The 21,921-nt window shown below is 43.4% G+C and overlaps 2 protein-coding genes across 20 annotated transcripts in view; both read right to left on the bottom strand.

The window, feature by feature from the left end:
• The window catches only part of LOC125720870 (MAP/microtubule affinity-regulating kinase 3-like), a 57,460-nt gene extending 49,684 nt beyond the window's left edge, over nt 1–7,776 (bottom strand). For 10 of the 17 annotated variants that reach the window (XR_007385584.1, XM_048996749.1, XM_048996747.1 and 7 more), the window contains exons 1-4: nt 7,099–7,776; nt 5,935–5,991; nt 3,654–3,842; nt 3,259–3,312 (exon numbers count right to left, since the gene is read on the bottom strand). Coding sequence is in view for 16 of the 17 variants with exons in the window: in XM_048996749.1 (XP_048852706.1) it covers nt 3,259–3,312; nt 3,654–3,842; nt 5,935–5,991; nt 7,099–7,149 (351 nt within the window). In the remaining variant the exon portion in view is untranslated. The remainder of the gene's footprint in view (nt 1–3,258; nt 3,313–3,653; nt 3,843–5,934; nt 5,992–7,098) is intronic. The other 7 variants (XM_048996753.1, XM_048996764.1, XM_048996752.1 and 4 more) reach the window with 3 other exon arrangements.
• Nucleotides 7,777–12,745: 4,969 nt separating this feature from the next.
• Nucleotides 12,746–21,583, bottom strand: LOC125720881 (eukaryotic translation initiation factor 5-like). 3 transcript variants are annotated; one of them, XM_048996781.1, is made up of 12 exons: nt 21,431–21,583; nt 21,021–21,251; nt 20,048–20,324; nt 18,947–19,028; nt 18,487–18,659; nt 16,931–17,042; nt 16,595–16,710; nt 16,345–16,509; nt 14,214–14,375; nt 13,549–13,713; nt 13,317–13,451; nt 12,746–13,170 (listed from the first exon to the last, which is right to left on the bottom strand). In XM_048996781.1, exons 3-12 carry the CDS (start codon nt 20,117–20,119, stop codon nt 13,072–13,074), a joined length of 1,281 nt encoding a protein of 426 aa, XP_048852738.1. In that variant the 5' UTR covers nt 20,120–20,324; nt 21,021–21,251; nt 21,431–21,583; the 3' UTR covers nt 12,746–13,071. The 3 variants fall into 3 exon arrangements, with proteins under 3 accessions (XP_048852738.1, XP_048852737.1, XP_048852739.1); XM_048996780.1 differs by having other exon boundaries at nt 21,427–21,563; XM_048996782.1 differs by having other exon boundaries at nt 16,345–16,506; nt 21,427–21,563.
• Between the last annotated feature and the right edge of the window lie 338 nt (nt 21,584–21,921).

Below are 21,921 nucleotides of genomic sequence, written 5' to 3'. Positions count from 1 at the left end.
CTCTCTGGGGAAAGCCATGACTCTGCTTCGGAAACCACCAGCTTCACTCTGAAGCACACACACATACAAAGCCTAATGAGACACCCCCATGCACACACACATGCCTGGTATGCCTGAGCACATACATGCAGCTAGAGTCTCTCCACACAGAAATTTGCTCCCCACTGCCTCTGGAGCTCCACCCGCTCCCTGTGAAGCCAGTTGGAAGCCACATCTATTAAGGAGCATCTCTGAGAGTGGAAATGGACATGGTGGGGCTCCGGGCCACACTGACCACTTACATAAGACTCAGGTCACGGCAACATGGGTAAAAATAGTCATGCCGTGAAAGGCAGCAAACAGCTCAGGAAGGAAGGGAGGGGGGGCACAACAGCCCCTCCTGCACAACTGCTGCAGCCCACCAAGCTCCCTGAAGGCCGGGTGCGTGTGGGTGGCTGTGAGATGCGCGTGTACCGCCAGACAGAGAGAGAGAGAGCAAGCACGTTGCTCAGAATCCTCAAATGGTGAGTGTCGGGTCACATCCTGATCTACACTTACATCCGGCGTCAGTGTTCCTGGCAGTAGCACATAGTGAGGAGGGGGAACCAATGGCCACCTGGGAGGGACTACAAAGCAAGCCGTCTGCCCGCTGGTGTTCTATCCATCCGGGAACCCATCTGGCACATGAGCTCGCTACCTGGCCGTCCGGCATCTAGTGATGGCCGACAGAGCCGTTAGCCACCTAACGCCTACGGCCTGCTGCTTACATAATGGCCTGTGCTGGCAGCAGTTGCTTATATAACCAGCGATTCCCCCCCTCCCCCTCAAGATGCATCATTCATCTGGGCTGAGCTTAAAGAGAGACAGGAACACAGACACATACAGAAAGCTAAAGCACAGCTCAGCTGGGCCCGAAAAAATAACCACAAATTAAACAAAATGTAAGTAAAGGACCAAATAATACCAAAGAGAAACAGAAATGGTACTATGTGAACTTGACTGAAACTAGACCAAGGAGCCACAGAAGCACCTTCTGTAGCTGGAGGGTGTTTTTGGCAGTTTAGGCCTTTTCTGTCGCGTCACCTTACACTGTGTGGTGCAGTGACAGATGAATCGGCCATGGGACTCTGACCTGAGTGCACGAGCCAACAAAGCTTCACTGACAACCTCAGCAACAGCAGTTCTGTCACCTTCGATTTCTAGCGCTGTGAGTGACGCAGACATCAACAGCTAGTGTGCCTGTAAGCAAGACTCCAGTGAGGAGGGAGTCTTCACAGACGGAGGCCCCCCTGCCACACGGTGACCTCAGCTAACTTATTACCCATTGGTCCAGGTGAGGGTACAGTCAGATGAAGAAGAACATATGAAGGTGAACGGCTGAAGAATGAAGAGTGGAGTGAATCGGAGGCTGTCTAGAGGACAAGGTTACCCCTTTCCTCTAGCGTTGGCAGCTGTCTCCTGGGGGTTAAGAGGTGACGAGGAGGTTTTGGAGTTCATGCCTCATCAACCTTAGTGGTACGATCAACTAGGACAATGGGCAAAGCCTCACTCCTGTCATACAGTGTTAAAGTCCACAGACAACTAGCCAACCCTTTGGCCAAGGAGGACAGAGAAGGACAGGCCAACCAACCCTATGGCCTACACTGAAATGCAAACACGACTTTGGCATGCACGGAATAATAAACCAATAGACGCGACAGCATCAAGATCACTTTCTACCTGCTGGAGCAGGAAGGATATTTTGTGCCTAAATATTCCTGTAATAGACGTTCTGAAGTGAGGCAGCTGGGCACAGCTGGGTTGTAGTGGTTGTGGCCGTAGCCTGTCGTATAGTGGCTGTCACCTCATCGATTAAATCTAGCGATTGTCCCAGCCCAGTTTCTGTGACCACGCCCCCCACTGGCTAGAGAGCCGTCACTGGACAGTGACTGCATTTTGTGTTCTTCCACGCATTAACAAAGTTGTTTTTGCATTTCAAGGTGGCACAAATTTCACTCCATACTACCCTGCACCCTGTACAAGTTAAGAATGTCAAATAAAACCAAAATTAAGGTCAAACACATGGTTCATTCATATGAGCTTGCATTGACTGTTTATGCACTGCATTCATATTAATAAATATAGAAATATAGATAGAGGCAGAATGAGAAAAAAGAAAAAAAATGAGACTAATGCAGACTTGGCAACCGGTGCTTTCAGCAAAATCTCTTCTGGTGTGTCAAAGACTGATCCATGCCACCTGCTCAATTTGTACCTCGCACATCTGTGCATGCATTTTCGAGGATGTGTGCACCTCATTATATTTTCTGGCCCTGTCCAATCTGTTCATCCTGCCATTTTATGGTAAATCAGATTGTCTACAGCAACAGCAACCTAGACTGGTCGCTTTATTATTTAGCGAGAACTAGTGATTGTGCTGACTTAAAAAAACTCTTTTCTTTGCTTGTCTTTTTAAAAATTGATTCTTTGTTTGATTTCAAAACTCTAGTCATCTATTTCCATTTTTTCAATCAACAGAACACAGTAAATCTGACAGATATGCTACCAGAAATTAGCACATAGAAAAACATGATGTACGCTGAGTAAACAGTAAATATGTGTCTGTGGTTTCACATCACATTCGCTCTGCAAACCCAGCAACACCTTTACAGAGCAGACCCTTCTGTGGTATAAAATTGAAGCTTGCTTTAACTGCTCTATAACTAGTGTATCTTCGCAGTACTGCTCGGCCTGGTTCCTGTATGCCAGTGGAAAAACTCCAAAACACTATAAGCCACAGCCTTCATGTGTACCTCTCCTTGAAGAAATTCCATAAACTCTACCACTAAAACCAAACTCTAAATTAGACAAATGCTGTCATTTGGAGTTTATGGGATATATGAGAGCAGAATGTGAACTCAGACTCAGTGGCACTGCTGTCCTTGAACGACAGCAAAAAGCTAACGGTGCTAGATGATAGAATAGCCATAGAGATATAAAGAACATACTCATTAAACATGACTGCAGCAAAGAAGTTTATACCCCATTTTGACTTTCTCCTGATCATGTGACCTTAAGAGAAGGAACTTGCGTGACATACTCAAAAGGACTGCCCAGATTATGACACCTTCCATCCCCCACCCCAAAAAGACTAAGGACTAAGAAAGCGAAACCATTAATATCACGCATAACTGCTGCTGGGTGGAAGGTTCCAGTATCCATTTCAAGGATACTCCAAGAATGTGCAACTCAGAAAATCTCGCATGAACATCCCCAGCCATGCAGAGCAGGGTGGCTCACCTTCTGAAGGCTGGTGGGATTCAGCTGCGTCTTATCGATGATTTTGATTGCAACCTGCATGCAGTGAGAAAAGCTGTATTACTGTGTGACAAGCATCTTGCAGCACAGAGATGGCTACACAGACTTTTTTAATCTCAAGAATGGGCAAAGACCAATACATCAATTAGAGGAAAGTGTTTTGAGCTTCATTCAAGTATAAGCATCTATCAAATCCTGGATGCCACAAAGCAATTTAAAGCCATTAAATTAATTATACTCCTGCAAATTGAAACCAGCAAAATCTAGACACAGTAGGGGGTGCCACTTGGGCAGCAAAGACTCTTAGCAAATGAAATGCTTAGGACACCTGCGGGCCCAAAGCCTCACCTCCCCAGACCCAGGCTGTGCCCCCTCACCTCTCTGCCAGTGAGTATGTGCCGCGCCAACTTGACCTTGGCAAAATTGCCTTTGCCGATGGTCTTGAGCAGTCGATAGTTGCCGACGTGTGGCTGCTCATCGGCCGAGGAGGTGGAGTTGCGGCTGCGAGCACCGGAGCGGCCCGAGAACGCTACGACCTCAGTTCGTCCATCGCCATGTGAGGTGTGCTAAGGAAGGGAATGCGAGAAGCGTGAGGGCAACAAAAGCCTAGCCGGGGAGCTCTGAGCACACTCGCAGTCTGGGAGAAGCTGCCTTCATTGTCTGAGAAGACACTCTACCGTAATGCTGGGGAAATGCCCAAATTCTCCATGAGGAGCACACAAACTGGCATTTTAAGGACTTTGGAAATAGATATCGGTGAATAAATGGTTACCATTCAAAACAAAGTTAGGTTATAAACATTAGATAAAAGAATTCCACATGCAAGTAAAATGAATCCATGTATGTTCTTGCCAGATAACAGCACAAGCAGGAAGACACTGCCATATTCAAACCAGATTTTGATTCAAACAGAATCAAAAATACACAAAGTAAATCAATTACTTTTATTTCCAGGACACCAAGGTCACAAACATCCATTATTGCTAGTTAAATTCATGTCATATCCTGTGTATAACATTCATTAGAACTGACCACATTTGTTTAGATGTGCAATGTCATTAACTGCAGATGGATATAAAATTTTCCTTGAATCACAATGATTTGATGTTTTACAAACAGCATTGCTGTAAAGAAGTTGACACCAACCGGTCAATTGTGATCGACATGCTGATTTTCAAGACATTCCTAGTCGATCATGACAAAACCATCACCTTTACCCCCCCCCCCCCCCATCTGCAAAAGTCACCATCATGGTTAAGTAGCTCCCCTGATCATTTCCTTTTAAAAGTAGCTCTTACTGTCTAAAAGGTTGGAGATCACTGCTATAAAGACAAGCACAGCCCTATAAGGATTACGTCTATATGGATTATTTGTGCCTCATTTCAGCATGCACATTCTGCATGTGGGGCAGAGACGTCCCAGACTGCCGGACCCCACAGCTACAGACTGCTGCCTTTAACACTCCTACATAGCCCCCCCCCCCCCACTTCAGCCTCCACCCAAATTAACAATCAACGCACATATCTGTTTAATGATAAACTCAATCTCTTTACCAATAATGTTCCTGTAATATCCACAACCAAGTAGGAAGCACCATTTTCCTATATATTACACAGTCCGCTTATTAAATCACAAATTAATTCACTGCGTGTCTCAGCATTTTCAAACGTACTGTCAAATTATGGTTGACAGTCCCCCTTGCTTAAAGACTGTAATTTGACTTCCAAAATAAAATGTATTTAAATTTACCTTAAAGGTTTCATCATATTAAAGACAAAGACAGGCTGAAAGATCATTATGTCACTTGAAATTTGGGTTTTAAATCACTTTTCCCATTAAGCAGCAGTGATTATTAAATCTTTTTTTTGCAATTTGTTGCAAAAATATGCCCATGTGCTTCTTTTTCCAAGTGTAAGTGCAAACGGAGGACATCTTCACAAATAACGGCCTCCCACTCCAGTCTCGCAGGGTATTACGTGGACAGCCATGCGGTATAGCCCACTGACAATTAATAAATAAATAAGGTGGGGGTTTTTTTCACCATGGAACGACTGAACTGGTTAAAATGTTTGTGCTGTGTGTGTGTGTGTGTGTGTTTTAATCAATGCAAAAAGCTCCTATTCTGTTTTACTAAATCCAATCAGAAGTATGATTTCTAGATATAATCTCTTCTGATGCACATCGTTTCCCCTCATATCACTGTGTCGTTCAACCATTAAGCAGATAAATACGATAACTGAATTATGGATACACTTACTGAGATCTACCCACACTTCCTTCCTGGATCATTAAATGTGGTTTATATAAAAATGGAAGTGCCTTACTCTATGCCCCGAAATTACCAACTAGTTTTCTATAGTTTATAGGCAAGTTTACGGATCGTGACTTTATTTGGCACATTTCGAAATTAGTTCCAATTAGCGCCCGTAAAAAGCATAGAATCGGTTTATACAATATATTTTTCCTATATACATAAAAACGTGATAGAACACACATGGTAAAACTATTTCCACGCTCAAAATATTTGTACAAAGCAAAATATTTCCAAATCAAGTTAAAAAAATTGCCCTTGGAAAAGCACAGAGGTATAACCCTCAGGCAGACATATTTAAAATGTTGTTAGTATTATTATTATTATGATTATTATAAGGAACTTACTATAGTGATGCGGTGCCTCTTGACTGAGTGCGTGCCCTTCATCTTCGCATTGGCGATCTGAATGGCATCGAAGCAGATTGGCTTCTGGCTTTTGTGCGACTGGTTCATTGATCCGTACGTCTTCGCCGAAAGCTCAGAAAGGCGTCAAAGCACGCCGCTACCTGTCAGTTTCGGAGGGGTGGGATCGCCGGTCTCCCTTATTACAGCGAGCGACTGGCACTTCTCAGTGCCGATGCTTCCCAAAGCCAAGCGACATGCTTAGGATATATGGCATATTCTCCAGCAAGCTTCCCTGATACGTGATCGCCGCAAAATCCCGGCACTAATGCTGAAATTAGGAACCAATCACACGCTATAATATTACCGTATATTTAGCGTGCAGACGTTTACCAAACTTAAAAAGTAAGAGATTTAAAGTTGTCTATTACACCTGCATGTTAAATGCATTAAAACTAATGTATTGTAGACTTATTACGGTAATACGCGGTCGATAATATCCTAATTAGAGTATGCAACGATGAACTGGTGTCCGCTTGACGAAATTTGGCCAGTGCATCTGACCCACCTCATCCATAATTTCGCTATTTAAAACGCACATTTATAAATACACTTTAAGCTATGTCATCGTAATGCATATCCAGTCTCTGACTGATGTGGAAGAAACGCTATGCAACTTGGGCTGTTTTAAATATGGGATCCGCGGGACGGCCTCCGGTGACAGTCAGTTTGACGCAGAGAGAGGAATCAGCATCGACTAAATCGTGCCCAGAGATCCCGCAGGTCTCGTACGTCAGTATTACACGCGAAAAAGAGCCCTGATGCTCTCTGTCGCTCAGATCAACTTGGCATCATTTCTGTGCTACAGTTTTGAAGGCAGGAGTATAAGTCCTGGGCCGATGGGAGCGGCGTGCAACCGATGCACAGCAGCCTCATAAATCTACGTACACAGAAGGAATTGACATCGGTGCAAGGTGATAAGGAGCCTCACACACGTTTTTGTCCGTCCGTCCGCTGACAGTGATAACAGACATCGTTGGGGGAGAAATGAGCTCTCAGTATGCGTGGATCATATGGAGCCAGTTATTCTGTGACACAGCATGCTGTCAATATTGCGCATAAAGAAAATGTGAGACTTTACTGGAAAGAGCATTTGAATATACTTACATTTTCCGTCTCTCGCTCATTGACTGTAGGCAAAGGTGTTCTCGTTGACATTTTTATCAGTTCCCCGGAGAGATTTGATCGTGCAGCACCTTAGCTGGAAAGGTGATAGGCAGTTCTGGGCTTGCAGATGCAGAACATGGGCTCGATTATGAGTCTGAACCGAGATCCAAAGCCAGAATTCAGTAGGGTAACCTAATGTGCGGAGTCCCGGTCGCACATCGACTGTGCACAAGCCAAGAGCCGCACTAGCCTCACATTATCCTTGAGCGTAGCTGCCCTAGCTAGCGTGCACAGCGTTTCCGCAAAGGCCACTCATTCCGCAAAATCGCTTAAATCAGTTTATACCTTTAAACCTCAAACCTTTTCTCTCCGTTAGTTGTCAGGATTCCCCCCTCCTCCCATGGCCTAATGACAGGACTAAAACACTAAAAGGCCCGCAATAACAGCACGGCATTCAGACAAGGATATGGAACGTGCATGGGGAGGATGCTTCGTGTAAAGCCGAATATATCCGCCTCTTTGCCGCTGTGGGGTCCGCAGAATTAGACGCGCACCGTCTCCCTATCATGTCCACTCTGCTGCAGGCTCAGTTGCTCCAGAGTAAAACAAAAATCTGATGGCTGGATCCAAGATGGCCGATCGCTTGGCTATAGAGCACCTAGAGGAAGTGAGCGAAACGGCGGCTGCCAGAGCTCATTGGCGCTGCTGCAGGAGCGGTGCTGTTTGCTGTTGCTAGGGCGATTGCAGAGCCTGCAAGACAGTGCTCGCTTAGTGCATGCTTATCATCGTCCCTCATGCCCTTATGTTCAGCCAGGTTCTGTCAGCTTCATAACAATTGACATTCTCCTGCGACTAGCTCTCCTCCGCATCCTGGCCATTTATGTTACTAGTGAAGATTTAAACTTTCAAACATGCGTTTAACGTAAATTTAATTCGTATGTCGTAACGATGCCTGCATGTAGTCCAATGTGAATTGTGTAATTCGTATCCCTCCTTAATTTTTTACACATTCTGTGTGTACATATTACATACGTATACATAGTGAGGGATAAATATAGTATGGTAGAAGGTGGATTGTACGTACATACATTGCGGTGTCAATAGGGTGACCAGATAATCTTTATCAGCGAAGACACTTTCAGCTTCTTCAGGTTTTACAAACAACTTTAAAACTGTAGTGCTCATGTGCTTGACTAAATAGTTCAGTTCTTGTGCTTTGACTGGTTTGTTTCCTTGATTGAAAGACTCATCAAGCTGTTACACAGTAACATTGTGACCTATGCATGATTACAGAAGACGGACCAATCACCACAGAGCAAGAACTCTGTGCTTAAGTGAAATCCGGGTCCTTTTGATTGAAATGGTAGTTTACAAATACTGTTCTAGCTAGAAGCCCTAGAACATGGATTATCTGGTCACCCTAAGCCAGTGGTTCTCAAACTCGGTCCTCAGGACCCACTGCCCTGCTTGTTTTCCTGCTATCCCTGCCCCACACACAAGTCCCAGCTGTCTTTCAGCTTCTGACTGACTGAACACACCTGATCCAGGTAATCAGCAGTATGTAGGGCAGGGATAGCTGGAAAACAAGCAGGGCAGGGGGTCCCGAGGACCGAGTTTGAGAATCACTGCCCTAAGCATTAAATTATTATACATTTTCCTTCTTGGAGATGCAGACAACCGTTTGTTTACATTTGGAGTTTTAGTGTGATATCTTAGCCCTTTCTAAGTGTATCACTGTACCAGTTTAGACAGTGAGAAAAAACTTGTTCATTGGTCCATGTGCATGAATCTAAGTGGCGTTTATGAAGCTTCATTAAATCCTAGTCTGCTTCTCTCCGTCCTATCCAGAAGACCCATACTTATGGACAGTGGCGTTGGAAGGAGTTTGAAATGGAGGAACCAAATTTGTATATTGTGACATTGCAATGGGTACACGTGCATTATTCATAGAAGCGTTGAGAAAGAATGCAATGATGAAAGATTTAAAAATAATTTTAAAATTATATAGATTCCATCATTTAAAATAAGACTAGCACTGTTTAGGGCAAAGCTTGTCTGACACAGGACTGCAATCTTAGTTAGGTGTATGTTTCGTCCTTCTGCTCTGCATGTGCAACAAATTGGTCTCAGTAATAGTGGATTTGTAATGAAAAATAAGGAACACAATATCGGTTTGTTTGTTTGTTTATCCATCTGTCCATCCGTCCATCCTGGTGCCAAATTTTGTCTGCCGAAATTTGGAGGGTTCACGTGTCCCCTCTTTCTGACACACCTGTTTATAGGGAGGCCACCAGAGAAGGCTGGGCAGTGCTCTGTGAAAGGGCCAGGGAGAGGTCAGCTGATATCCCAGCACTACAGGAACAAGTACACCCATGACGGCAGCCTGTGGCACGCAGGAGGTCCAAAAAACTAGCTTATAGTGATTTATGGTTAGCCTCGCATTATTTGGCGAGTCCGTCACACTTCCATGTTATATTTTCCCTGTGGGCACACAAACATCTGATCACAAGTTATGTCTAAACAATGTAATATGCGAAGTCACATGCATTAAGCAACTAAATTCTGCAGATCCAACACTGACCTCACATAGACATCTTGCCAAACGACTTCAGTATTACATTGTTTAGAAGTAATTTGTGTACAGCGGGTAGACACTGGCCAAACATATGTGCGCTGTGAGTGAGTTTAGTTGCATTGCAGTTTTGGTGTTAGTGTAGACACCCTCACTTCCTCCACTCTCACTTTAAATATAGGTATGCCACAAGCCTATGTTCTGAGTCCTCTCTTCTGCTCCCTTTTCACTCATCCCCACATACAGTAGGTTTCCAACACCATCATAAAGTTCGCAAATAACAAATGAATGGCAAGGGCTTGTGCTGCCCTCGTTACACGTCCTGTATATAACTAGACAGCCAGCTAACTCTTTCCCACATCAAGACTCTGAAGACAGCGTGTTCCTTTGTCCACAGGTTTACTGAGCAGGGAAAGTGTAAAACTGAAAGTACAAAAATGCTACCATTACTTACAGGCGAGTTGTGTTTCATGTACATACATAAACAGTGCAATATACAAATATCAAAACAAGGATCGGTGCTCGCAGATAAAATAACACAATACATACCCGAGATGCTACTGAAGGCACAAGATGTTTGCAAACGCTGTAGTAAGAGCACATTTAGTGTTTGTGTGCAGCTCATTCCACTACTAGCTCTAATGCCTAAGTGTGGTTACTGTATGTGATGAATACGCAAGCACGTAGGCGAACACTTAAAGGGACTCAGCAAGTTACAAGAAAATATTAAACTGACTAAAACATTACACAATATGTATTTCAAATAACGGAACAGGGCTAATAAGAAGCAGCAATGAGGCCACCTATAGGGACAAGGTGCAGCACCTGCTGAAAAGCTTTATGGAGATGAAGATTTCATTTTTCAGCACGACCTGGCACCTGCTCACAGTGCCAAAACCACTGGTAAATGGTTTACTGACCATGGTATTACTGTGCTCAATTGGCCTGCCAACTCTCCTGACCTGAACCCCATAGAGAATCTGTGGGATATTCTGAAGAGAAAGTTGAGAGACGCAAGACCCAACACTCTGGATGAGCTTAAGGCCGCTATCGAAGCATCCTGGACCTCCATAACACCTCAGCAGTGCCACAGGCTGATTGCCTCCATGCCACGCCGCATTGAAGCAGTAATTTCTGCAAAAGGATTCCCGACCAAGTATTGAGTGCATAACTGAACATAATTATTTGAAGGTTGACTTTTTTGGTATTAAAAACACTTTTTTATTGGTCGGATGAAATATGCTAATTTTTTGAGACAGGAATTTTGGGTTTTTCATGAGCTGTATGCCAAAATCATCAATATTAAAACAATAAAAGGCTTGAACTACTTCAGTTGTGTGTAATGAATCTAAAATATATGAAAGTCTAATGTTTATCAGTACATTACAGAAAATAATGAACTTTTTCACAATATGCTAATTTTTTGAAAAGGACCTGTATATATAGCTCCTGTTAGTTCTGTATATACTTGTATATTTGTATATCTGTACATACCTATGCTATATATTCCCATATATGGCAGACCCTATGTAATCCTCCTGGTACATGCTCTACACACCTGCACTGTATGGTAATATATAGTATTATTACGGTACTCTCTGTAAATCATGCTATTCTTGCATTTCTGATCAGACACTACTGACTTCATTTCATTGGCAGTGTACATGTACTCTGCATAACAATAAAAGTGAATCTGATCTGAAGATGGATTTTTAATCGAGTAGTCGAGTCCAACTGACACATTTTGACAGCTCTATAAATAACAGAAGGGTGATTCTATAGCTAATGATCATGCAGTGGATTCTGCATAAGGGAAGTTTCGTGACTATGGTTTTCAGCAAAATTAAGACTAAAATTCATTTAGAAAAAGCAAAAACTCAAGGATATCAATGGATGCACCACCAAAACACTGAACCAAGGAAGATTGGGAAGTTTTGTTTTTAAAAACTAATGAATTAAATTGATTCTTTTCTTGCTTAGAGAAATGGTTCCACTCAAATCAGTGCAGATCATCATTGGTCTTTTCCCAGGCCTGAGTGCGGGACTCCTGGGAGAGAGATCTTTTAAGTTCCTTTAAACATACAACATAAATTGTCCTCAGAGGCAGGGCTTATGACAGGGAAGCTGTAGCCCACACCTAACACTCACCACCTGTCAACAGAGGAATCTTTGTGAAGCTTCCAGTAAGTTCTACAGTCAAGAAAGCACACTGCACAGCCAAAGGCCCAGGTGATTCATGCTGCAGCCAGGAAGCTCATCTTTCTGTCAAGGCCCGTTCAGGAGCTCCATATATCCCATCTTGACTTTTGTAAGTAATGTTCAATTACAGATATATGGCATACAACTCCTCTTCTCACTGGTTCTCAATTCCATAGTAGAAACACAACAGAAAACAACATAAAGGAATAATGCATGTACACATGCACAATTAAACATTCATGAATAAGTAAAACCACCTGCATACCAAGCCGTCATTGATTACACACTTATACAGCCAATCGCACTTGGTGCAATTTAGAGACATCACGTTAATACATTTATGGACTGCAGTAGAAACCTGAAGGAAACCCACACTACCAGAGGAAGACTATTTACGGATTTGGGTTTTAAACTGCTCCTTCGATTTTTTTTGCTTAACCTCATGATTAGCACCACCTGGTGCCTAAAGATAAGCATTACAATGCTAAAATTTGTTTAAGTTTATTGGCGTAGGAATCTCAGCGGAGAGCAACCCAGTAAACAACCCCTGCGGCTGGACTGTACAAGCATGAACTCACTGCAGATGGTTATCCAGATGCATGCAATTACCCTACAGTCCTCATGGCCTTCCAAGATCAGATGCTGCCAGTACTCTTGCTTCATATCAAGAACATCCAGCTATAATTTGCCTCATTTAGTTGAACATTTTTGTTGTGATCCCCCCCCCCAAAGCAACACTGAGCTGTATGTCTAGGTGGATGTACTGCATGAGTAACAAAGGAAATCCAGAAAAACATTATAGCTTCAGTATGATAAATTCAGGAAGCTTCAGTACCTTAAATTAAGATCTTCATTTTAATGACACCAAGGCATACAAACACTTTGTTTTGTTTTATTGAATAAACTTATTGGCAAATTACAATGTGCAAGCAAGCATATGTCTGATCAATGATATAAATATACTCTGTTTACACAACTTAGAGTATGTCTCAAGTGCCACAAACTATTTTGCGGAGGAGAAAAATCACAGGCCAGAATCCAGAGAAGCAAGCCCATTTAGTCACTGCAGACAGAACAGCAAGCACAATCGCTCTACCCTCCTCCCTCAACTACATTCCAGCATTCCTAGGCACTAAAGGACAATTAAAAATAGGGGTGCTACTGAAACAAGCGGGGGCTCTGCACAGCTCTGATCAAGTTGCCTAAATGGCATCAATGTCAATGTCATAATCCTCCTTGTCCAGCTCCTCTGGTTTCACCGTCTCCATCTTCAGCTCACGGGCCGAGGAGGAGTAAACAACCTTAGAAGGAAGGGTGACAGGTTATGAGAGGTTACCGTCCTATCTGCTGGCTATCTGCAGACATCAGCTTACCAACAATAAAAACACACACACACACACACACACACACACACACACACACAATGCTGATGCAAGCTCAAACACACCTCCACATTCTCCACATCTTCCTCCTGCTCACTGCCCTCGGACTCCTCCTCAGCCTCCTTCAGCCACTTGATAAAGGGAGCTGCTTTGGCATGGATCTCTTTAGCAAGCTCCTTAGAGATGTACTTTTTGGACACCTGCAGCAAAACATTTTCATGTTCAGTATAAAACATTTTTTTTGGGGGAGGGCAGTCATTTGGAACCAAAGAGCAGGAATATCACCGAGCCAAATACCTTTTCGGCCCAGGCCAAGATGACATCTTCAGCCAGCAGGTCGGCATCATACATGTCTTTCAGCAGGATGGGAATGCGTGGCAGCAGCTGGGCCTGGTGCAGCTTTACCACACACTCGAAGCCACCCAGCAGGTACTTCTGAGCCTTCTTGTTGTCATGACAGAACTGACAACAAGAGGGTAGCAGGTAAATTCATCTCACTACAGCAAGGGGCTAGTAGTAGAATCCAGCTGAAGTTGAAAAATTCCCATCTTTCAAACAACTAACCCCTTTCTGAATGCTAAGCTACACCAGAAATATCATAGAAGTTCATAACTTCAGGCAGAAATTCCCATATATGGCACAGATAAAATGAGAACCTAAATTAACATGTCATTCCAAGTTCATTGAATGCTGTTAAATGTCGCATTTTCTGATTAGGTTTTTACTTTGTCTGGAAGGTGCTGTGTAGCTCTTGCCCCAATACTGCTTACTTGGGCGTTCACTGGAAGCTCAGCCTAGCTGCACTTTGTCCTAGACAACTCCTTGACAGTATGTTTGAAACGTGCTATTTGCATCACATGTACATCAATTTAGATACGAGTGCTACATTTAATTTAAAACTTCAAACTGGCCAAAAGGCCACCTGCACATTGACCATCAATTAAGCAGGAAGTGACATTCACCCGCAAGAAGTGGCGCTTGTACATCTTGATCTGGTCACGGATGTTCTCATCAAAGAGCAGCTCGCTCAGGATCAGTGGGCCCATTGCCTTCACGTCCAGGCGCTCAGCCTCTGCCAGGATTTCCTTATCAGCGGAACCAATAGTACCACTGTCCTTCTTTTGCTGTCAGGGCAGAGAGATGAAGTGAGCAACAGCTCCCAAAAGAGGGAGAAATAAAGCTATAGTGCCAAGGGAGCTTAAGATAATCAATACTGAATGAACAAAAACTTGAAATTTAAAGAAAAAAAAATATTTTCTGATTCAAATTGATCTTAATTGCATATTGCAAATTATTAGGGCTGCAGCTATTGATTATTTTAGTAAATCGGATAAGAAATACTTTTGTTTTATTAAAGAGCAATCTCATGGGTTTCTGTTTTAGGAACATTTTTGATTGAACTCTATACAACAACTGACAAAAGAACTAAACCCTTTTAGTGCATTTATGTACATATTTGTTTTGCTTTTTAAAAGGAAACTTTCTTAAATGCAAAAATAAAATGTCAAATAAATGTACTGAAAAAAGGTATACATGTAATCAAACTAAGGCATAAATTAAAATGGCCTTTACTCTGTGTTCTTGTACATTTATAGGAGGCATAAAAAAAACGTTCAGACAGGATTGTATCTGCTGGATGAGGTAGGAATGCTGTGTGCATGTTCATGTGTGTGTAAGTGAGAGTGTGTGTGTTCAAGTGTGTTAGAGAATGGGTGTGTGTGTAAGCCTTTAAAGGAGCATGTGGCGGTTGGATAATTCAGCGTCTCAGAGTTTCACTAGCCCAAGACTGTTGGGGGAGGGGGGTAGGTAATTTTTGTGTTATATTTATATTATTTATAATTATGTAATATTATTCATATTAATCAAAATCTGCACAATAATATTACTAAAGCCTTGAAATAGATCTAGTTGAGTACACCCCATGCTCCCCTTTAGACTCACCCCTACATGCTGCAGGTATCACTGCGACAAAGTGTGACGGCTGCCGTCAGCCTGCTGCAACTTGCCAAATTTAAATATTGTGTCAAACTAAGCTAACAGTTTATCTGCATCCAACCAGCTTATATTTTAACTTGTTCAGCTTTATTGTAGCCTTGCTGCTGCGGACGACAAGGGCGGTGGATGGGAGCAGCTGAAAACATCGCTTTTCTTCACCTTTCAGCTTGTTGAGCAGCTGGTTTGATTAAGGACTCTCGCCAGCTTTTTACCAGTGAGGGTTTAGTAGTGATTACAAGCACTGTTGTTTTCCTTCCCTCCACCTGAATGTTCCATTCTCTCTTTGTGTCTTTGTGTATAGACAGGCTCCAGCTCCATGTTAACTACGACAGCATCATTTTCACCGCTGTTGTGTTATCAGCGTCTTTATTGAGGAAAAATATGGGCTGCATCTCATACTTTCTATATTCACACATATGCCCATAAATACGTTTCTATCGCAGGTTTATTTTAGCCACAGATATGAGTGAAACACTCGCGCTTACCAGGTACTGGTTCCGCTCTGTGGACTGGATGCATAGACTGGGTGCTTTCTGTTGAGATGTTGAATCATTAACGTTGTGCTATTGTGGTAAGCTAATTCGGATTTACAATGGACACGCTGTATAGTATTTCCGCTTTTCTTTTGTTTGAAATGGTCCCAAACTTTAGACATTTTACGTCTTTCTCTGACTTTCCTCGCTATTTTCCCTGTCTTCCTCCATTGTGCCATCAAATCAAACCTGCTACACGTAATGCAGCGGAAGCACACTGTGCGACAGTAATAATCCTCCGAGTGAAACACGGTGATCACTAAGCAGTACATAGTCGTGCGGATTACACGAAGCATCGAAGCAAAGAATTTGCATGGAGGATTGTTTGTAATCGAGTTATTCGAGGAATTGTTTCAGCCCTAATTCATATTATGCCAAGATTGCAAAAAAATTAAAATCATATGCCTTTGACGGTCTATGATCGCTAGTCCTGTCTGGCCAGCCTCGCGCAATGAGATCTGAAAAAGATTCTACTTCCTGAAAAGTTCTTTTTGTGTAGAAGCGCTCATTGATGATAGGCAACCACTGAGGATCTAATCTTGCAGAAGCTGCACGTCATTCCCACCTTGACAAAACTGTAGAACAAATTGACTCGTTCCTCCAAAGTCTTGTCCAGATCATCACTTAAGGTCAGATTCTTGGCATGATTGCTGATCTCTTCCATCCTACGTCGCTGTGCCTCCTCTGTGGTCTCTTCAGCCCAGTCATCATCATCATCATCTCCATCCTGCTGGTGACCCCACCCACAGAACGACCTGATGAATCCACATCAACATCCCACCCCACTCAGATGATGAGGTAACAGAGACACTCACCACCACATCTGGGGCATTAATCTCATTATTTCCTGTTTCGCCACCATTGGAGCTCTCCCGGTCCTTCTTGCGGTTCTTTTTCTCCTTCTCTTTTTTGACAGATCCGGTGTCGCTCTCTGGAAGTGACACAGGTTCAGAGCATGAATCACTGACCCAAATTAAGTGCCAGCATAGAGCTCCCAAAGGGACAGGCTGATCTGACCACTTCATGCATTCAGTTTCCATATCCTATGCTACAGTAGACATGTTGGGGATTTATGGCCACATTTTAGCCCATACTTTTCCCAGGAACCCCTACAGCAGAAAACCAGCCCTTGGAAACATTTATCTCCTCACCAGGTGGATTCTTCAGGACGAATGTGCAGAGCTTATGCCTTGTGTCCAGCATACCACGGTAGCCACAGGCCTTGCAGGAGATGGCTATGGTCTGCTTCTTTGGGTTGATATGCTGGAACAGAACGCCTCCCCCATTTTAGAACCCAAAGCCAAAAGACTTCACACGTCATAAGGACGAATTTGTGCTATCGGACTCCTTTACGATCATCCCACTTCCCAATGTTGAGGTACCTGCCAAAACCAATCCCTAGGATTAATGATGACCTCTTGGAAGATACCACAATATATGAGGACGCCGTAGGCAACCCTGATACATGTGCCTGCCCCCCCATAACCCAGCAGGGCTGTCAAAGTTCAGTTCACACAATAAAACTAGAATACATTTGACACAGGCAGAACCTAACTTCACAAGTAGATATTACATAGAAAGAAAATTATGCCAACTGTGGCTGTGAGTTGGTTACAGCTAATGCTGGTTACAGTGAGTTATAAATTGATGGTTTGGAAACATTTTGGTCTCCCAATTTACACCAGCACTGGAGAATGTAGCTGGTGAAACCAAGACAATGTGTCTATTCTGAAGTACCAAGCTCTGATATGCTGTTGGAAATATACCCAACGGGCTAACACATTTGAGACATCATCCAAGTGTGTATACGACTGGACTGAAGCAGAAACTGTCTTCCAAGTTTGTCTCCCGGTGGCATGTAGAGGCACTTTTACCAATACATGGATGGATGGATAAATAAATACAAAGTTTGGGGTGTGCAAGCACACTCAGTAGTAGAGAGTACAGGATTTATTTTACAAATTACAATAAACATGTAAAATAATGTGCAAATAAGCATCTCAGTTTTTCCCCAATTCAGACACGCTGACGGATGCATTGCCTCTGGTTTGCAACTTTCCCCAATTGTGTTTGCGGTTTTAATAAATAATCTCAGAACAAATCACTTTCCCTACAGTAATGAAATTACACCAAACCATGAAGCCAAAACCAAGGTGTACTGAATTTTGCATACTGTTACACAACCATAGCCCAAGGTATGTGCTGTAAACAACAGACTGCACCACAACGCTCTAAATCACCACATGGACACCAGCAGCACAGCATTTTCAGAGAGGACAGGCTGTTCAGTACTGAAATAAAAGTACTAAAAGGATGGAAAACATTATATTATAACTTTATATTAAGCTTGTGCTTTGCTATTTTACTTTGTTTCAGTAGCTTTATGAACACTTTTTCAACCATGACAGCATAGAGACAGTTGCTCGTTGTACTTATTGATAAATACAAGTTACCTGAGCTACTGTGTGCTATTTTACACTGTTTCAGGAAGATTAGAGAAGACTGGTTTCTGTGGTGAGAGTCTCACACATAAACATTTACCCACCAATGGAAAGGGCAACACCAGAAAAACACATAATAGGGCCTTTTAAATATCCCTCAGTCTTCTGACCATCTATATGCAGCATTACCCTGAGGTTAACTGAAAGTTCCGGATTGGGGGGGGGGGGGCGGTGGGGATACCAAAAGAGCTTAAATACTCGCTTACCAGATCAGTTTCAGGATTGTCGCACTCTGAGCACAGCACAAATCTGCGGATAAATCCATCCAGCATGTCCTGCAGCTTGTTCGCCTCGTGAGACCCATTAACGATGTAACGGTCATTCTTTGTGTCAAACTGAGTCTGGGCACCCAGCTCGCAGCCAAAGAACTTGGTGGGATCTAGAGGCAACGGCATAGTTGGAGACTTTGCCTGAAAAAGTTTGGCACCAGGATGGACAATGCCAGTCCTAAATGGGGCAGCACTGCTCAGAGGGAGTAACATTAGATCATTTTGGATCAAAATTAGATAACAGTCGATACTTTATTTAAAGTCCCAAGACATGGTATGAGATGCACATTAGCTTATATTCAGCTGTGACTGTAGTATTCATGGGGAGCAGGCAGGAGTTACACAGACGGTTATAACATCTTCTTATGAAAGATGAACAAACAAAGGAAGTCCTCACATGTTGGAGGCCTGTTCAATGCCTTTGCGATGTCGACCATGTTGACTATGACCGTCTTAATGCCATTCCCTTTACCCTCCACCTGGGAGCAAATGGGGGGGCGAGATGTTAACCCTGCCTGTGAAATCCAAGTCTTTCTCCCCACAAGCACCCAGTGCATGGTCATGTGACTTCAGGACACTCAGTACGAACCCTCCAGCACACAGCACTCTATAAAGGAACAGACCTGACGGTCAATCCAAATTGAACTGAGAAGTCAGAATTTCTGAGTCCCTAGTTGAAACTAGGAAAGTTTAACCTATGACCTTTTTGTGTCTCCCATTCTTATTTAGTAATAAAGATCCCAGTTCCTGTTGTACTGTGTGAAAGCAACATACAAAAGTGGACTCGAACCAGGTTCTGGAACTTCAGTGTGAAAGCGTCCAATAGGGCTGGGTATTACCAGTGAAGTCAGAGATCTCACTCAGAAAGTCAGAGGAACCTTTGTGAAACCAACTTCATAATTAAAGATGGCAACAGCCTTCATGGACAGAAGTGAAAGCTGGAGTTATATATCTTTCATTAGCATTTGTCTTATTTGTGTCTGATTTAACCAGACAGACACACTACTGTCAAACTCTGTTGACAGGTTGCTGTGGTGTTTGTATGTGCAAAATACCACGTGATGTGTTATGAAGTGGTACTGATAACAATATCCAACAACGGACCTGGTTATAACTGGTATTGCAAAATGGCTTCCTGACGACTTGAACTGGAAAATGGTTAACATAGATGTGACGTCATTCCCAGCCCGGACATCTGATCTCCAAGGTAAATGGAATCCAGCATGAATCTCTGATGTCACATGCCCATCACCTCCCCCTTCCAAAAATGGTGTGCTTAGCAGTCATTAGAGGTATTGTACACCCACAGCTAGCCAATCACATAGTCCCCTATAACCATAGGGCATGATCACAACAAAAATATAGCTGCATATTTACATTTTACCTCTCAGTCATTATGACTTTTTTCTTATGTGTGATTTAACTTGCCAACAGCAAGGTCACCAAACACCTATCATTAACAGCCAGCCACACATACACACACACCACATCTACTCACCTTAGCAATCAGACGGGGCATTTTATACCGGTAGAATTGGTCTGACACACTGCGGTTCACGTTGACAGACATTTTGACCTTTTGCGAGATCTATCAGCAAGACAAGAACTCGAGCTGGAGCTTTTTGGTGTCTCCTGTGAGCAGCAGGGCGGAGGACATAAACAACTGCACCAGCACTCGGTCTCTGACATGAAAAGAGTCTCGCCACCGAGGCTGTAGGTCCCGCACTCGTAGGCTAAGTTTCCCCAAAACAGCTTCCCACAGCTCTGCAACAGCTCTGGGAAAAGGAATAGGACAGGAAAGAACCATCAATGTAAAAGCCAGATGCAACCAAAATTAGGACAGGTTGACACTTAAGGGGCAGCCAGCAATGACTTTTTTTTTAATTACAGTCCCAAAGGGCCGCAACCTACTGACACATCGCCAAAGTCGACCTTACGGACACCCAGTTGACTGACTACACATGTGGTGGATACGGGAACTTCGGAAAAGGGAGGAATAAGAAATTGCTAATTCACCATTCAAAGCCTGATCTAAAGTACATTACGGCAAGTGTGGCTTCGCCGGACTGGATTAAGGTAAACAAAGTAAGTGTTAACCCGATTAGGGAACGAGGGGTCCATATTATAAGAGGAGCAGCGGCCAGTCTGAATTCGTCATCTGGCAGGTGGCGAGCTCTACGTATGTACCCGGTAAAAGCGAAGAGCAGGCTAACTATACAGATTCCTATGGCAGACAACGGGACTGCTTAAGATAAGACAATCAACTACCGGAGACTAATAAAACTCGATCCGAGCAACGCGTTATTGGACATGAAGCGTTTGGGGCCTTAAATAATGCCAGGCAAGCCGAAATACAAATTTATCGAAATGGTGCATAGTGCGTCATGGTTTATCAAGGCGGCGATGTGAAGGGCTGGAAGACGCCATCTTGATACACATATGCATCCCACTCACTATTAATCGAGGCTTACCTTTCCCATCCGGCGCTCCTGTCGTCCAGGTATTCACTGACTTCGTCAAACAAAGACATAAACACAGCACTGGTCGCACTGAAACGTAAACGAAGCGATTGCGCTGCGAGCTACGGAGACTGGAAAGAAGCACCCGGGAGCAGGGTCACAGTGCCCGGAGCTCACGCACACCTTCCGGGACAGATTGGGGGTCTATTTCGGAGTCCAAAACCGCCCTCCTTGGAGAACAATCTGAAACAAAGGCAAAGTGAAAAGTACTGGGACAAGTCTGACACTGACCCAGTCGAGCCGACATGTCGGGTTATGGAACTCCAGCGTTTGTTCATTATTACAGATAGTAACACACCATCAGAAAGTCGCATATCTAATAATTCTACACAGTGTATGAGATATAATTCTTACTTACTTACTTCTGAGATGTTCAAGCTAAACGCAAAAACCGACGTCTTACTCCGAAGCTCACGTTGATTGCCGATCTATCACGGCCCTGAACGACTGGACCCGTCCCCTTCCGCGAAAACGGTCTTCTAATTCGTCCATTCTGATGTCAATCATCAGCTACAATTGCTCGGATTTCCCGTCTCACGAGTAGAGGGTGTGCATTTAGAGCCCTGCATTGGGACTGGGATCCCGCGGGTCCCACGGGACACCACGGAAATCTCGCGAGATCGGGTGGTTTTAAAGTTGCCGCTAGCGGGAGCGGGCGGCTAAAAATAGACAGCGAATACCAAGATTTTTGGCAGGATGGAGAATGTAACTGATGTCATTTATTTTGTGTTATATATGTGTGTTTGTTCTGAGCCATTGTATTAAATTGTGATGTTCAGCTAGTTTAAATGTATTTCGTTCAGGGTTCTCTCCTGTTTTTAAGCGGTTATTGTTTCTTTATAATAATTTGATA

Source organism: Brienomyrus brachyistius, unplaced genomic scaffold, assembly GCF_023856365.1.
Source record: "Brienomyrus brachyistius isolate T26 unplaced genomic scaffold, BBRACH_0.4 scaffold27, whole genome shotgun sequence".
Classification (NCBI taxonomy): Eukaryota; Metazoa; Chordata; class Actinopteri; order Osteoglossiformes; family Mormyridae; genus Brienomyrus; species Brienomyrus brachyistius.
Note: the sequence above shows the minus strand (reverse complement) of the source record. Positions and strands in the feature narration are given on the sequence as shown.

What these genes read in the sequence shown, in the direction of transcription:
- LOC125720881 (XM_048996781.1), bottom strand. Translation starts at nt 20,119, where the DNA reads ATGTCTGTCAACGTGAACCGCAGTGTGTCAGACCAATTCTACCGGTAT. An exon ending in TCTTGGCCTGGGCCGAAAAG is followed by an intron (nt 13,452 to 13,548) that starts GTATTTGGCTCG and finishes GTTTTGCTGCAG; the next exon opens with GTGTCCAAAAAGTACATCTC. An exon ending in AAGATGTGGAGAATGTGGAG is followed by an intron (nt 13,171 to 13,316) that starts GTGTGTTTGAGC and finishes CTTCCTTCTAAG; the next exon opens with GTTGTTTACTCCTCCTCGGC.